General features: G+C 43.2%; 1 protein-coding gene across 1 annotated transcript; it reads left to right on the forward strand.

Annotated features, from left to right (window-relative positions):
- Positions 1–454: 454 nt before the first annotated feature.
- LOC141026002 (uncharacterized) lies at positions 455–18462 on the forward strand. The gene is made up of 2 exons (XM_073501943.1): positions 455–1294; positions 18217–18462. The coding sequence occupies exons 1-2, from the start codon at positions 455–457 to the stop codon at positions 18460–18462; spliced, it is 1086 nt and encodes a 361-aa protein (XP_073358044.1).
- Positions 18463–18751: the final 289 nt, after the last annotated feature.

Consider the following 18751-nt stretch of genomic DNA (forward strand, 5'->3'; position numbering starts at 1 on the left):
ACCTTCGATGGAAAGGACTAACCCTACTGGAAGAATAAGATGCGAATGCATCTTGAGGCAATTGATAACGATCTCTGGTATGTTCCCTCTATCTCACCCTCACTGAATGAGATTCAAGCAACTCGATTCTCAAGCCAAGAATATCATATGTGGCCATCGGAGCAAAGGACAGTATGGAAGAGTGAGTGCTTTGGAAACTTCTAAGCTTATCTGGGATAGGCTGTCCAAAGTGAATGAAGGAGTCTCAACTCAGCGTGACTCTCGAGTTGATGTTCTTCGCAATCTCTTCAACCACTTCAAAAGACTCGACAATGAAAATGTTCAACAAACCTTCGATCGCCTCACTGACATCTCAAATGAGCTTCAAGCGCTTGGTGCCACTGACATCATCGACCATGAGGTGGTGAAGAAATTGTTGAGATCGCTTGATTCCTCATTTGATACTCTGGCATTGATGATACAAGAACGTGCTGATTACAAGTCACTTGATCCCGCTGATATCGTCGAAAGGCTAAATACACATCAGTTCCAGCTTGCTGAAAAGAGAGACCTCTATGGTTCAAGCTATGGCGGATCACGTGCACCGAAGGCCAAGGCAGTTTCTGAGTCTGAAGATGAAGACTCTGGGAGCAGCCTTGGTGATCCTGAAGAACTGAGCCAGGAACTAGCACTGCTCGTGAAGAAATTTCAAAAGTTCTCAAGACGTGGTCGCTTTGGAAGATCCTCAAGGAGCAATGATTCCTCATCCAGTGACTACAAGAAGAGGCTTTGTCACAAATGCATGAAACCTAGACACTACATTCAAGATTGTCCTCAGTGGGAAAAGGAATCAAAGAAGAAGAAATACAAGCATTACAGTTCTGATGATGCGAAGAAAAAGAAGAAATCCTCAAAATCTTCATCATCAAAATCCTCAAAGTCTTCATCTCACAAGAAGAGCAGCTCCAAGAAGGCTCGGGCATTCATTGGCAAGGAAATGGACTCTGAAGCTGAATCTGAGGAACATGAGGAAGATGAGGCATCTGAGGAGTCCGAGTCTGGAGTAGCGAGTCTAGCTCTCGCTACTGCATTCATCAGCAAGTCTATCTTCAATTCTGAAGAAAATGGCTTCACCAACAAGGCTGATGAAGGCAATGATGACTATGCTCCCACCTATTGCTTCATGGCAAAGGGTTCCAAGGTACTCAAATATACCTCCTCTGAATCTAGTGAGAATGAATCTGATGAAAACCTCAAGCCCAGCTACTCTAAACTTGCTAAGATTGCTGTGAAACAACAAAGGGCTTTTGAAAACGTTCAAAGCATGCTAGACAAAAGTGATGATATGTTGGGTGAAGAAATGGATCACACTAAAACCTTGACTGAAAATCTTCAGAGACTTCAGACTAGGTATGACAACCTTCAAGGTCATCATAACACTCTCTTATCTGATCATGAGAAGCTTTCTTATGAATTTCTTCAAAGAAAGCAAGATCTTGAGAAGCTAAGAGTGAGTTATGAAGATCTTCAGAAGGAGCGCGATTCATTACTTGCTCAACAAATCAGCGCTGCTCAGGAAGAATTTGTTCCTCCATGTTTGAAATGCATTGAACGTGAATCTACTAATTCTTCACCTGAATGTTCAAATGCTTCTAATGCTACAAATTCTTCAACTGTCTCTGCTATCAATAATTCCTCATCTGAGGACATTGCTAGTATCACTGACGATGCAGGGCTGAAGGAATTGTACATAACAAGTATGTACAAAAGCCTCAAAGGGCATCAGACTCTTTGTGATGTGCTTAAAAAGCAGATCCTCAACAGGAACCCTAGGAAAGAGGGTATTGCCTTTGAGAGGAAACTCAATGCTGATGGTACATATTGGAAGCCTGAGCAGTACCCCAAAACCTCATGGGTTGCTGCAAAGGGACCTCCAGTTGATCCATCTAATTTATCTGGCTTTACATGTGAATCTTCTCATTCTTCTGATGAGTCATTTGACTCCTACTATAAACTGTTTAAAAATCAGAATGGTGAAGTATTTGCTAGATATGTTGGCACTAACTGCAGGAACGGTTCTCCTATGAAGAAAATTTGGGTTCCCAAACGGTGCCTTGAAAGTCTTCAGGTGAATGTCCTCATGACACCACCTGTGAAGAATAGGAACCCCAGATCAAATTCTTCATATGGACCAAATTCTTCATATGGATCCAAGTCCTCATACGGATCGAATTCCTCACGTGGATCATATTCCTCAAAAGGATCAAAATCCTCATATGAACATCATCGTGCTAACAACTCTGTTTCGCAGGGATGAGCTAAGGGCTATGAATATGAGCATTATTCTTCTAATCATTATGTTCATAAGTCCTCGAAGAATTTCTCTGCTTATTCATATGCTTACCCTAACTCCTCTTATGTGAAACGAAATGGATTGGCTTCTATGCCACCTTTCTCGTATGGAGCTCGCAGAGTGATGAACTCTTTGCCACCCCTTCAGATGTGGGTGGTGAAGAAAAAGAACTAATCTTTTATGCAGGGTCAGGTCTCCAGACGTACTTAAACGTCTGAAGAATTTGCTGGAGACCTGAAAAGTGCCTGAAAGGACGCAGGCTAATCATGAAGAAATGAACTTTCATTTCCCACGTCCTCATACTATTTTTAACTGTTGCATTGCTTGATGAAATTGGTCTGACGAATTTTGATGTCATATTCTTCACTGATGAAGTATATGAAGTTCATAAGCTGCACTAATTCATCTACAGGATGATCAACCTCATGGACAAAGTCATGCTTGTCGAGTCCTTAGGATACAACCTCATGTCTGTCTCAATGCTTTGTGATCTCGATATGGTTTTTGTCTTTGGCAAGTATCGTTGTGTTGTGTTTATGGAAGCTGACAATTCCAAAGTCTTCGAAGGCTTTAGGAGAGGAGACTTGTATATTTTTGATTTCTCTACAGGACCGCAACCAGCCGTGTGCCTACTTGCAAAAGCTTCAGAAGGCTAGCTATGGCATCGACGACTTGGTCATGCAGGCATGAGGAATTTGCACACGCTTGGGAAGAAGAAGCATGTCATTGGCATTGAGAATGTCAAATTCCTCAAGGATCACTTGTGTGGAGCTTGTGAAGCTGGAAACATGACGAAGGCTAAGCATCCAGCGAAGACTATCATGACCACTACTCGACCATTTGAATTGCTTCATATGGATCTCTTCGGTCCTAACCATTACTCAGCAGTCACAAATGACGCATCTCTCTATGGCTTTGTTATTGTTGATGATTACTCTCGATACACATGGGTACACATTGTTACTTACAAACTAAAGTGCAGGAAGTCTTCAAACGATTTTCCTCGAGGGCTTCAACCAACTTTGGTGTGAAGATCAAGCACATCAGAAGTGACAATGGAGCTGAGTTCAATAATTCTGGTCTTGATGACTAACTTGATGAACTTGGTATTACTCATGAGTTATCTGCTCCTTATACTCCTCAGCAGAATGGCGTCGTGGAGCACAAGAACAGAACTCTTGTTGAGATGGCTCGCACTATGCTTGATGAGTACAAGACGCCTTGTCACTTCTGGATTGAGGCAATTTATACTGCGTGGCACATCATCAACAGGGTATATCTTCACAAATTCTTCAAGAAGACTGCCTATGAACTGCTCACTGACAAGAAACCCAATGTGAGTTATTTCAAAGTCTTCGGTGCTAAATGTTGGATTAGGGATCCCCATCACAATGCTAAATTTGCACCGAAAGCACATGAAGGTTTTATGCTTGGTTACGGAAAGGACTCGCACACCTACAGAGTCTTGAACAACGTTCTTCACAAGGTTGTTGAAGCTGTAGATGCGCGGTTCGATGAAACTAATGGCTCGCAAAGAGAGCACCTACCCTCTGTGATAGATGAACCAGCACCTAAGGAAACTATCAAGTTCAAGGCTACTGAGGATGTCATTCCTACAGAAGAATCTGCTGAAGAATTCATTCCAGAACGTGAAGAACGTCGAGCTAATGCACCTGAAGAAAATGCTGAAGAAAATGGTGCTAAAGAAAATGCTGATCAAATTCCTCGATGACAACCTACTCATCCTCGCGTTGCAAAAGAAGTGCAAGTTGAAAAGATCATCGATGACATTGAAGCACCAGGTCCTCTCACACGCTCAAAAGCTTCACATTTATCTAACTTTTGTGGGCACTATGCTTTTTTCTCTATCGTAGAGCCCACTAAGGTAGATGAAGCATTTCTGGAGCCTGAGTGGATTCAGGCCATGCAAGAAGAATTACATCAATTCGAACTCAACAACGTCTGGGAACTGGTTAAACGTCCAGATCCTCGCAAGCACAATATCATTGGCACAAAGTGGATCTACCGCAACAAGCAAGATGAAAATGGCCTTGTGTTGAGGAATAAGGCACGGCTTGTAGCTCAAGGCTACACACAGGTTGAAGGAATTGATTTCGATGAAACTTTTGCACCTGTTGCTAGACTTGAAGCTATTCGCATATTACTTGCTTATGCTAACCATCATGATATCACTTTATATCAAATGGATGTGAAAAGTGCATTCCTCAATGGTAAGCTTGAGGAAGAAATATATGTTGCTCATCCCCAGGTTTTGAAGATCCAAAGGATCCTGACAAAGTCTTCAGACTCAATAAGGCCCTCTATGGCCTCAAGCAGGCCCCTCGGGCATGGTATGATACTTTGAAGGAATTCCTCATGAAGAAAGGCTTAAAACCCGGTTCACTCGACCCTACTCTTTTCACTAAATCTTATGATGGTGAATTGTTTGTGTGCCAAATATATGTTGATGATATTATCTTTGGCTGTATTGACCAACGTTATAGTGATGAATTTTCCTATATGATGAGTGAATAATATCAAATGTCTATGATGGGAGAGTTGAAATTCTTCTTAGGTCTTCAAATTCGTTAACAGTGCAATGGCATATTCATATCTCGGGAGAAATACCTCAAGGATGTACTGAGGAAATTCGGCATGCAAGATTGCAAAGGCGTCAAAATTCCGATGCCCACAAATGGCCATCTGTGCACTGATGAAAATGGTATTGACTTTGATCAGAAGGTATACCGCTCCATGATTGGTTCTTTATTGTATTTATGTGCATCTAGGCCAGATATTATGCTTGGTGTTTGCATATGTGCCCGATTTCAAGCTACACCGAAGGAATCACACCATAAGGTTGTGAAACATATTCTTCAATATCTAGCTCACACACCAACACTAGGATTATGGTACCCCAAGGGCTGGGCTTTTGATCTCATTGGATATTCTGACTCTGACTATGCTGGTGATCGTGTGGACCGCAAGTCAACATCTGGTACATGTCATTTCCTCGGACGATCTTTGGTCTGTTGGTCCTCGAAGAAACAGAATTGCGTATCACTGTCTACTGCTGAAGCTGAGTACATTGCTGCTGGTTCTTGCTGTGCTCAATTGTTGTGGATGAAGCAAACTCTCAAGGTCTACGGCGTCAACGTGAAGAATGTGCCTCTCTTCTGTGACAATGAGAGTGCCATCAAGATTCCTCACAACCTAGTTCAGCACTCGAAGACAAAGCACATTCAGATTCGTCATCATTTTCTTCACGATCATGTGTTGAAGGGCGACATTTCTATTGAGCATGTGAAGACTGAAGAACAGCTAGCCGATATCTTCACAAAGCCCTTGGATGAGAAGAGATTTAGCAAGATGCGGTGTGAGCTAAATATCCTAGAATCTTCGAATGTTCTTTGAAAAGGACACTCATCCTAACACTTATGCAAAATTGATGACTTAGATGTGCAACACATGAAGAAACATTTTTCTTCAATCAATGAAGAATAACACTCTAAGTGTGAAGAAATTAATGAAGAATTTGATTCTCAGAGCCCTACGACAATTGTACACGGTGTCTGAAATCATCATTCTTATACGGTGGGTCACGCCACCACAAAAGTTGAAAATCTTCAATTTGAGTTTTTTTCAGTTTTTGAAATTCCTCAGTTGTTCATGTTCTTCAACTTTGCATTGTCCTCACCCTTCTTCGTCGTTTTTCTTCATTGGCTATATATATATATATATATATATATATATATATATATATATATATATATATATATATATATATGAGTTTATGTCCTCTACAGCATTCACTTATGGCTAATTCTTCAAGTTGGTTTTCTGCTAAGTGAATGTGATCGGACCCTTCCCCCTCTATGCTATACTCAACCCAATCTATTCACAAATTCTTCATGTGCGTTCTATTTGAAACTCGTTCAAAATCTTCACTGTGTCCTTGTCAGCTGAAGAATTTGCAAATGGAACTTTTAACTTATCTTATCCAAATTTTCGGCTTTGCCGCTCAAACCATTCTGCATCCCACGAAATACTTATCAATTCACCCACGATCTAACACGATCTCCACTTCTCACTATGTGGGTGACACATGTCAAGCGAATGAGAAGGGTCAGGGGCACGTTCGTCCAATTTCTTCGGGCGAACAGTTTTTCACCGTGGCTATAAATACCCCCTCTCCCCTTCCTCACTTCCTTTACTCCGCTCGACCTCTCTCCAGCTCGAGCTTCTCAAATCCTAGCGCCGCCGCTACTTCATCGTCGCTGGTGACGAAGAGCTTCACTGCCTCGATCTCGTCGCCGCCGTACTCGCGCCGGCCGCGGAAATCTTCACTCCGCCGCCGCCGTAGCCGTCTTCCTCCGCCGAGTTAGGGCATGGAAGATCTACACAGACGAACTTCTCATCTCTACCTCACAGTTCATCGTGTTCTTCGTTCAAGGTAATTAAAAGTTACTTTTACTGCCCTCCTTGATTCAAATGATTTATACAAAATCTTCAAAGGTGTTTATTCTTCAAATTCTTCACACACTAAACACCTCACATGTCATCTGTTCTTGATTCATTTCTCTAAGCAATAATTTTTCTTCAAGATACCTCAATTGTGTGGATCTTCGATCTATACAACTCTGGAACCTAAGACAAAGAACGCTTAGTGAAATTCTTCAAGACTCATCTGGTCAAATTCCTCAAACTTGTTCTTTTTGAAAAATCTTCTGAGAATGCATATGACCTCTTCAAATTCCTCGCAACTATACTCTGTTCACAGGTACTCATGTCCGCTGCTGAATCACTAGGTTCTCATCAACTTAACTCATTTGCAGCGTTCCTCGAAGAAAGGTTGCATACTTCTTCAGAGAATTCAATTGTTCAAATTCCTCATCTGAAGAAAATGGCTGATGGAAAGAAGCCACAGAAAGGAGGAAAGAGGCCTGAGATCAACACTGCATTTGAAATCCCTGAGGACATCTATGCTGGGTACTGCACACCCCCTGAGGAAGATAAAAATCAGCGCAAGGTGCGCATTCAGAAGATAGAGAGGAGATGGGCAAGAGAGTGGAGGGAGTATAGGTATGTGACTCCCAAGTACATGAACAAATTCACACTCAATCCTCGATGCTCAAGACCTCCGTTGGCACCTGGCCAAGAAGCTGATCTCACCAGCCTCAAGCGTGGTGAGGATTATCCTGATGAATGGGCCAAGCGCTAGGCCAAGCTGGCTAAACAAGCTAGAGAAGCAGTGAGGAAATTCAATGAAGACTCTGCTGCTGCTGCTGCCGCTGAAGTCTCTGTCAAGCCAAAGAAATCCATGGCAAAGAAGCGTGCGCGTAAGCCAAGTGCTTCACCGTCAATGTCCTCACGGCCAATTCCTAACACTGCTCCTGCTCCTCCAAAGTCCTCAGCTGCTCCGACCAAATCCTCAGCACCTGTGCATCTTGCCACGTGCCAAAGGACTACACGCATCTCTATTGCCTCAGGAGCTTTAGCTAGTTCCTCAGCTGCACCAAATTCTTCAACAGGACCCTCTCTGCTGAAGACAAAGACCACTGCTGGACGAGGCTCTCGCCCAAGTCCTCACAAGAAGCAAGTCGCCTTCCAAGTGCCGTCTGAAGAAGACAAAGCTGATGATGAAGAACTTGCTGAAATCATCAGAGATAGGCAAGTCAGGGCCGCTAGAGCCAAGGGCACAAATGTGCCTCTGCTTTTGGATCCAAAGTTGATCCTCGATTACATTGATCTCTGGCACCAGGACCCAAACACTCATATGCCTGACTTCAAGCTGACTCCTGGCCAAAGTCATATGCTGACTGCCTTCATCCAAGAAGAGAAATGGAAATTTGAGAAGGCCAGGCAGCTCAAGAAAGCGCAGTACAGGAAGGAGAAATTCCTGAAGAACAACGTTGTCTCTATGACAACTGATGAACTTGTGAAGATCCAATCTGAAATCAAAGTCCTCAGCAATGATTTCAATGCTTACTATGCTGATTGGAAAGGAGCCAAGGTCAGGTTTGTTAAACTGACTGAGAAGTTCACCTCAAATGTTGCAGCCCCATTGCAACAAGAAATTCCTCAGGCTGAAGCATCTGCTCAGCCAACTGAAGAACATGCCAGCACCGCTGATGACATTCAGGCTGCTGAAGAAAATGTGAGTTCCAGGGCTGATGACTGCATTCCAGCCGCTGATGAAATTGTCAGGGCATCCAGTAGTGGTGCGCCTGAAGAAAATGAAGTGGTCAGGGCAACTGCATCAGTTGTGCCTGAAGAAAATCAACCACATTCCTCTGCTCCTCCAGCGCCTACCCCAACTCCAATTCTTCCATCTGCATCAGATGTGAAGAAGACCAAGGCTGCAGAGCGTGCAACAGTGAAGAAAAGGAAAGCATCAGCTCCTTCAGATTCTTCAGCGCCGAAGAAGATGAAGAAATTGACAAGCTCATTTGCTAATCCAATTGATGTTGTTCCTGTTTCCTCCATGCCATCAAAGGAAATCGTCCCTTTTGATGAAGAATATGTGATCCCTAGCGGATCTGATGAAGAAAATCCTTCTGCTGTCGTCAGAGCAGATGGATAAAGAAATTGAAGTGGATAAAACCCCTTCAACCCCCACAGTTTCCTCGCCTATGCCTCAGTTTACTGCAGAAGAGGCCGGCGTTGAAGAAATAGAAGATGAAGACGTGGACATTGGCTGTACCACACCAGTGATGAATGACGACTTTTGGGAAAGTCAGCACCCCAACTCTCCACTCTTCACACCATTGCAACAAATTCCTCAGTCCCCAGCAACTACAGTTCAAATGGGATCTGATGAAGCTCATGAAGAAATTCCAGCCACTAGTGCTGAAGAAAATGAAAATGAAGAATTGAAGACCCAGGTTGCCACTGAAGAGAAACCATAAATTCCTCAGCCTGAAGAACCTGAGATTGCGATTCCTGAGGTTGTAATGCAACTGACTGGCACTCCTCTGCCCAAGCCAAAGGATCCATTCTCAAGGAAGCAAAAATTCAAGGCTAATGATTTCTTCGGCGAGCACGTATTCTTCACTAATTACAACCCCTATGACTCTGCTCGCATTAGGAAGAGGCGTTTCTGGACTGCGAGCCAGGCAAATTTTTATTCCTCAGTGCTGTTCAACAAAGACAAAGTCTTCGATCATGAGCACATTCCTCACGTGGATATGGAATCTCTGCCGTGCTTCATGCCAGTCCTCTGTGTTCTTTATGACGCTGGACTATTAAATTTCTGCACTGATATATGTGATTGGAATGAAGAGCTCATTCTTCAATTTTATGCAACTCTACACATCACCGGAGACTCTGAAGATGTGAATTCATGGGTGCTGGACTGGATGTCTGAAAATACTCACTACAAGGCACCAACTACGAAATTTTTTCGTGCTTTGCCTCTCAGTCCTCCCCTTGAAGCTGCTCATTGCGTCTACAGTGAACCTGAGCTTACAGATCACTATATGCAAGTGCTGATGAAGCCATTGAAGCCAGGTCAGGCCCCAAAAACTAAATTCCTTGTGAAGGAATTGTTATATGTGCCTCGGAATGTCTATCGCATTCTGACGAAGACATTGAGTCCTATCAAGGTACACGACTCGAATGAAGAAGTCGTTGGCATCATGAAGAATCTGCTTTTCAATATCATTCATGGCGTTCCCGTCAACTTCCATGATTTCTTCATGAGGACTCTGGCCAATGTCGCAATGTCACCGTTTGAGTTGAAGCCTTATGCTTCGTGGATTATGAGATTCATCAGAACAGTGTCTTCACTCAACTACAAAGCTGATACACTAAACCATTGCAGCTACTTGCCCCCGATTGAAGTCCTCAAACGGACATTTTGCTCAGCTGATGAAAAGGGCAAGGATACTGCTATTATTGATGAAGGCATTCGTCCATTGGATGTTCAATTTCGCAAGGCTGCATCCTACTCCACCAATGATGACTCTGCCGCCAACGCAACCAAGCCAAATCCTCAAGGCACAGCTCCTAGGGTGATGACTGACCGTGAGCTTCTCCTCAGTCTTCACCAGAAGGTTGATTGCAATCACAAATGGGTCAAGCGTCAGCTAGGTTCAATTCTTCACAACATGACTGCTGCCCACAATTCAGTGAAGAAAAACCATTACTACCTTCATGAAACCCTCAACCACACCTGGGCTGTTCTGTCGCACATTTATAGCGTAGAAGATCTGAAGAAAATGGGTATCAAGGAGGACTTTGACTGGTCTGCACCTCCACCAAAGAAATACAAGAAGGTCAAGGTTCCATCCTTGGTGGCCAGCTCCTATTCTTCATCGCGTGACACCGACGAGCATGAAGACTTGGACGACACTGCAGCATGCCTTACATCAACAAACGACCCCAACAACGTTGGCGCTCCTTCATTAACTTGATATTCATCAGGGGCGTTAGTCCTCATTTTCGAACCTTTTGGTCATTCGATGACAAAGGGGGAGAAATTTGAGTTAGTCTTCAAGCGGGTCTATCTATATGGGCGTTTTTTTCTAAGTTACAACTCTCGTTCTTCTCATGACTTTGTTGGATCGAGTTGTAAACTTAAACTCTATGTGGCCTGATACTTTTGTTGTTTCTTCTGCATGCTTATTCCTCGTTAATGTTATTGCACGCATGCTGAATTACATCAGTCACCATATTTCATCATGCATTTCCAATTCTTCATATATTATGTCAAATGCGTGTATGAATTACAAGATATAGGGGGAGATCTCCATGATTTTACTCTTCAAGTGTGCATTGCTTCAAAAGCAAATTCCTCACTATGCACATCTTCAGGGGGAGTTCTTCTATATCTTGCAATCAAATAATCAATATCAGTATTTACACTTCATATGTTTATCCCCGTTGAGAACTTAACCTATATTGTCATCAATCACCAAAAAGGGGGAGACTGTAAGTGCATCTAGTGCCCCTTAGTGATTTTGGTGTATTGAAGACTTATAGGTTAAGGGACTAATGTGTTTATGAGTGTACACAGGTCTATAAGTCTATGCGGAGTTTGATATTTATAGAGAAAGTCGACCCCTAAAACTGAAGTTCTTCGACTGAAGACTTTGGATTTCTGAAGACTTTCTGAAGACTTTGAAAGTGAAGAAATTGGTGTGACCTTGAAGACTTGGTATTCATTTGAGGAACATGAAGCGTGACGATGTTTTCGGAGTTTCATTTTCCCTTTCTTGAGTCATAGGAAACACCGTACTTTTAAAGGGGGTCGAGGAAATACTAAGGAAAAATTTCCATGTGATGCTCAACTCAAATTCCTACACCTACCAATCCCTTCGAGTGAAGCCATTGGAAATCTCATACAGTTCAGTCATATTCTTCAGTGACAGAGACGACGTTCTTCTGGTCTCTGAGGAATTTGTTCTGACTGAGGAGTTAGGAATTCGCTAGTGCGGATTGCCTACACAGTGAGGAACATGATAGCCCTGAGGAATTTGATACTCAAATTTCCGACCGTTGCTGTGCTATGCGCCAGCTGTCCCAAAATATCTACCCACCTAACGGTCATATCATTGAAGGGCATTTATGTCTTATCATGTGGGGCTGCTCCCTAGGCTATAAATAGCCGCCCCTACAACCACTAGCTGGTTTGCTGCTCCGAGAGAAACTGACACTTGTCATTTGAGAGCATCCCATCCTCCGAGGACTTTGAGCGAAAATCATCAAGTGAGGAAAACCCAAACCCAAACACCTACAAACCCAAACTGATTGAGCATCACTGAAGAGATTGATCCTGCGTGGATCCGACGCTTGTTACCTTTGAAGACTGTGCTTCTTCCAGACGGTTAGGCGTCATGGTCTAGAGCATCCAAGAGGAATTGTGGATCGCCGAGTGACCGAGTTTGTGAAGGTTCAGAAGTAACCTGAAGACTTACCACGAGTAATTGGGCGAGGTCTGTGTGACCTTAGCTCAAGGAGAATACGCCGAGGACTGTGTGTCCGGGACTGTGTGTCCTCAGGTTTAAATACCTAACCGCTCCAACCAGATGTACAACTGAGACAACAGTTGGAACTGGTCTACCAAATCATTGTCTTCACCAAGCCTACTGGTTCTATTTCCTCAACTCTTTCATTTCCTCATAACTGTGTTGTGCACTTATTCATATCTGTGTTTGAAGACCTGGACTGAAGACTTTCTCAATTTCCTCAGTTCAATTTCTTCAGTCTGTTTGTCTTCATCCTGTGTTATCCTGTGTTTACGCTTTCTGTACTCTGTGCTTGTCTTCATTTCATCATGATGACCATGCTTGTGTTCTGCTATGCATACTTTTGAGTACTTATTCTGCTGCAAGTAGTTCTTCGCTAAGCAATTTCCTCACTGGCAAATTCCTCGGTGAAGAATTCATAAAAATCGCCTATTCAGCCCCGCTCTAGTCGATATAACGCACTTTCACTCCTGAACAAAGAAAAATGATGGGTTTAAATATCTCATTCTTGATAACTTGAGAATCATGAAACACGAAAGGAAATTGTCAAGAATGACATATCACCATCACAAAAGATAAGGTAGAAAGAATTGCACTTCGAAATGCAAGAAGAAGAATACTTGATCTCCTCAAAACAAAACATGTGTTGAACACCATGTTTATTTTAGAGTATAGCTTGGCGGATCTTAACTCCGAGAGAAATCTTGAAGAACAATTGGAGAATGAATGAAATCTTCGATGAACCACCATATAGAGCCTCCATGAAGAACTCCGGCAATGAAAGAAAGAGAAGTTGAGAACACAAGGTGAAGCCTCGCAATGATTTAGATGGAGCTTCGTGACGAGATAATGCAGAAAAAACAAGGAACTCCGGAGAACAAAAGATGAAGCATCTCGAACCGAGAATGTGACACGAAGAACAACTCTAGAAAAAGAAATTAAATCACTTGGATGAAACAATAATAAGAATTACGTTATGCGTATCCTTCACCAATTTAGATTGATGATAAGCAATGGATTTGGCATACTACTTATTGTCATAGAAAGGATTAAGATAGATATAGCGCAAACTTGGATAGGTCTTCAATGAACCACCGGTAGGATTGGAAATAACGAATGAATTGATACGGTAACAAAGGAAGAGGAATCTCGAACGAACCACTGTAAGAATTGAAAATGAACGAAGAAAAGATAGAAACACCGGGAAGAATTAGAAAACGAACAAAGATACTTGAGAGATTTTAGATACAAGTGAACGAAGAGATCTCGAGCTAATTTGAGAATACCTGAATGATGCACCGGTAAGATTTGGAGAACGATAGCTACACGCTGAGAATGAATAATTCTGAGATGATGGCTCCGAATAATAAAACTGAGAATAATCCTGAATTGCTCCGGATGGGTGAAAAGAATTACCATAATCAAAAAACAATTATGAGAGGATGGCATAAAGCTAGAACCATGAATCTTTGGAAGATCGGGTAAGGATTTAAGAGGAAGTCTTCTTTGGTCTTCAACGTTGAGAATGATGACGAGAAACACCACCAAATTTATTGAGACTCTCCAGAATAATGAAGAATAGAAATGATGAACCAACGATGACAATGTTTTGAAAGCGATTTTGGAGAAGGAATATGACTGATGGAATCCATTCTTACGTCACACTTCGAAAAGAATTTGGGAATAGCTCCAGGAAAATTAGAAGAGTCAGGTAAGATCCTGGAAAAGACCTGTGGGTTAGGGCCCACTCAAAAGAAACACCGTTGAACGATTTAAAAGATAGATTGCGCCAGTTGAATTAAATGGCTTTAATAAGATAAGACCTCGAAATAGCTTGAAAGGGTTACGAATAGAAACTTGAATCTTCTGGGATATCTTCAATACTCCAGATAAACATGAATAACAAGAGGTGGATGATTAAGAGGTGCACCGGCATGAGAAAACATTTGAAACGACGAAAGGGATATGATCAACACCGAAAGCTTGAATTGAATCCACCGAAAAAGAATACGAGAATGAAGAATGATAAACTTAAAGCATCTGAGCATCTCCATGAGAAATCTTCGGTTAAGAACATTGAAGGAAACGAGTGAAGAGTCTTCACATGAATTAAATTGATACTTGATTAAGAAATCTGTGTCCTTGAAGAAAAAGGGTGGGAGGGCGGGAAAACAAAGGCAACTTGGGATGAATGAAATAGACATCATTGAGAAAAGACTTAGAATTATCTTGCGGATGGGGAGAATTATGGGATCATCTTGAAGAGAAGCGCACTGGTTGGAAATAGAATTGGGATGAAAATATCGATGATCAAGAAGGATTACCACTCTCATAGAAATATGAGAACACCGCTTAGGAAAGGTATGGAATCAACACTGGACATTGAAGCAACTCGAATACCACAAACCAAAACAAAAACAAAGGATTGACTTGCAAAATAAGCCGGAGCAAACATATGATGATCAAGAAGGATTACCACTCTCATAGAAATATGAGAACACCGCTTAGGAAAGGTATGGAATCAACACTGGACATTGAAGCAACTCGAATACCACAAACCAAAACAAAAACAAAGGATTGACTTGCAAAATAAGCCAGAGCAAACATATGATAGAGATTTCGTCCGAAGTTTTCGTGGTGGGGCCCACACGGGCTCGATTGTACATCACCATCATGTACAAGGCAGTGCACATGACATACGAAGCGTCCCTGAGTCAGCATAGCCAAGGACTCTTTAAGACACAACGAGACCACTGTAAAACCAACCGTGGACAGGCGGACCACTAGACGTCGAACCCCAATCTCGTATCTTGCATCTGTCGGAAAGATATCCTAGGAGATACTTGAATGCCCACCTATAAACTCCTGAAACTTTTTGGTTATGCAATCTGGTGTTGGGGATACAAGGGAAGCAATATATCTCACCCAAACTAAACAATCCCTACATCCAGCTGTATCCATCCGTCAACACATAACCAAGAAAACGCCAGAAATCGTGTGCCTCAACCTTCGAAAAGCATCCGTTATACGAGCTATGGCCATACTCCCGAACTCCTGCCCCAGTACTGGGTGGCGTCGAGGTTATCTCACCAACAACTGCATAAAAGAGATTTTCGATGTCGGCGAAACTCAGGTATTCCAGAACTGCAACGATAAAATTGTGACGACAACACCTCGGAGCTCAACTCCCCGGGACACTACCACAACCCCTAAATGTCAGGAGGCACGAAGAACAATGTTCTCATCACAACAATATCCGAACGATCCCAAGATACCCGCGTCATCCTAAAAAGTTTTTTTGTCAAATTTGAGGAGAGGAAAGACAAAACATCTACGTCAGGAGACCTCACCAGAGCAACGAAGGGACTGAGGAATAAAAAGAATCCTACTCTCCAATATATATAATCCTAAGACTCAAAACATTTTTGTTCTAGACTCAACAACATCAGCGATTCGATCAAGTAGGGGGCTCCTAAGTCAGGGATGGCTCTGATTACCAACTTGTAACACCCACGATGCGACTATATCTCCCACGTGTCGAGGCACGACTTAGAGGCATAACCGCATTACGGTTTTGTCGCAAGAAGGGTCATCTTCACACAATCCCATGTAATGAACAAGAAAGGGATAAATAGAGTTGGCTTACAATCGCCACTTCACACAATGAACAATTAATTCATACATCATTCAGAGTACACACATAGACCGACTACGGTCAAATCCAAAATGAAAAGAAGATAACCCCAAATGCTCGATCCCCAATCGTCCCAATTGGGCTCCACTACTGATCATCAGGGAACGAAACATAGTAACGACCAAGGTCCTCGTCGAACTCCCACTTGAGCTCGGTTGCGTCACCTGCACTGGTATCATCGGCACCTGCAACTGTTTCGGTAGTATCTATGAGTCACGAGGACTCATCAATCTCAAAACCCGCAAGATCAAGACTATTTAAGCTTATGGGTAGGAAAGGGGTAATGGGGTGGAGCTGCAGCAAGCACTAAGCATATATGGTGGCTAACATACGCAAATAAGAGCAAGAAGAGAAGCAACGCAATGGTCGAGAAGCTAGAAGTGATCAAGAAGTGATCTTGAAACTACTTACGTTCATACATAACCCAAACCGTGTTCACTTTCCGGACTCTGCCGGAAAGAGACCATCACGGCTACGCACGCGGTTGATGCATTTTAATTAAGTCAAGTGCCAAGTTTTCTACAACCGGATATTAACAAATTCCCACCTGCCACATAACCGCGGGCACGGCTCTCGAAAGTTTATACCCTGCAGGGGTGTCCCAACTTAGCCCATTACAAGCTCTCACGATCAGCAAAGGATATTCCTTCTCCCAGAAAGACCCAATCAGTCTCGGAATCCCGGTTACAAGACATTTAGACAATGGTAAAACAAGACTAGCAAAGCCGCCCGATGTGCTGACAAATCCCGATAGGAGTAGCACGTATCTCGTTCTCAGGGCACACCGGATGAACACTACGTACGGCAACCGAAGATACCCCAAGTTGCCTAGGGGCGGCACTGCAAGTGGCTCTGTTTTTGACCAACACTCCGAGGAGCACTGGCCTGGGGGGTTAAAATAAAGATGACCCTTGAGTCTGCAGAACCAAAGGGAAAAAGGCTTAGGTGGCAAATGTTAAAACCAAGGTTGGGCCTTGCTGGAGGAGTTTTATTCAAAGCGAACTGTCAAGGGGGTCCCATAACCCCAACCGCGTAAGGAACGCAAAATCAAGGAACATAACACCGGTATGACGGAAACTAGGGCGACAAGAGTGGAACAAAACACCAGGCAAAAGGCCGAGCCTTCCATCCTTTACCAAGTATATAGATGCATTACTTAAATAAGAGATATTGTGATATAAACATGTTCCAACATGGAGCAAACTTCAACTTCACCTGCAACTAACACCGCTATAAGAAGGGCTGAGCAAAAGCGGTAACATAGCCAAACAACGGTTTGCTAGGAAGGTGGGTTAGAGGCTTGACATGGCAATATGGGAGGCATGATAAACAAGTGGTAGGTAGCGCGACATAACGATAGAACAAACAACTAGCAAGCAAAGATAGAAGTGATATCGAGGGTAATGGTCATCTTGCCTGAAATCTCGCTAGGAAGAAGAACGAGTCCATGAAGAAGACAAACGGACGTAGTCGAACGGATCCTCACAATCGCAACGTAACCGGATTTAACAAGGAGAAGGGCAACCGGAAAGAAGCAAACATCATGGTAAACAACCATCACATAAGCAAGGCATGATGCACATTAAAGTATGATGCATGTCCGGTTTAATGAGGCATGGCATGGCAAAGTGCACAAACAATACTTCAAATTAAGTGGAACTCAATATGCAATGAGTTGCATATTAACGAAACATCACAACAATTATTTAGTTCTCTCTCGTTTATGTACCCAGCAATATTAAATGTTATTAAACATGGCAAGGGGTGAAGCATAATAAAACTACCTATCTAGGCAATTTAAATGAGGCCGGAAGTAACAAAAAGCAATTCCGGAAAATCCCCATATGCATATTTTGGGTTTGGTACTGTTCTGCCCGAAACACAATTTTAGAGTTGTTAAACATGCAAAGTAGTGATACCATGTTAATCTATGCATTATTCCACCCCATTTACATATAAAGTTTATTAAATTCGGAGCTACGGTTAATTAGTTATGAAATAAAGCATTTTAGCATGGCATTTGAGCAAATTAAATGCAAACAACAAGTTTAAACATTTTAAACATGGATGAGAGTGGCATATTATGAAACTAGATGAGATTCTAAGCATTTTACATATTTAAAACATTTTAATCCGATGCACGGTTCAAGAGAAATTAATGCATGAACATGAAGGACTTTTCTGCAAAACTGGCAGTCTCTAGATAATAACTAAATTCGCAGAACTGGAAAAAACATCTACGGGCCGAATCTGCACTTGGGCCAACAGTGGAAGGGGGGCGCAGCGGTGGCTCACCCTGGGCTGAGGCCCAGTTGGTGGAGGTGGGAGCTGGGCCGCGGTCAACAGGCGAAGGGGAGGTGGCCCAGGCGCTTGCTGGCGCTGGACTTGGCGAAGGCGCGGGCGAGCGGGCGCCTCGTCCTCTGCTCGTCAGGAAGCAGAGCAGCGGCGGCCTCTTGGCGAGGCTGTAGGCGGCACGAACAAAGGCTGGGCACCACTGGATCCGCTGCAGCGATGCACAAGACGACGCAGGGGGCGTTCGAAGCAGAGGAGGCAGCTGGCGAGCTTGAGCTTGAGGCCTCGGCGCGGTGCTCCTGTTCAGAGAAACAGAGAGAAGTGAGGGAGAGAGGGAACCGAAGGGAAAGGGAAGAAATGGAGGAAGGAGATGAAGGAGACGGCAGGGGCACGCGACTTGCGGTGCTCCGGCGTCGCGCTCACCGGCGCGGCGGAGGAGGCCAGGACGGCGAGGTTGAAGAGGTG

This window comes from Aegilops tauschii, chromosome 6 (assembly GCF_002575655.3).
Source record: "Aegilops tauschii subsp. strangulata cultivar AL8/78 chromosome 6, Aet v6.0, whole genome shotgun sequence".
Taxonomy (NCBI): domain Eukaryota; kingdom Viridiplantae; phylum Streptophyta; class Magnoliopsida; order Poales; family Poaceae; genus Aegilops; species Aegilops tauschii.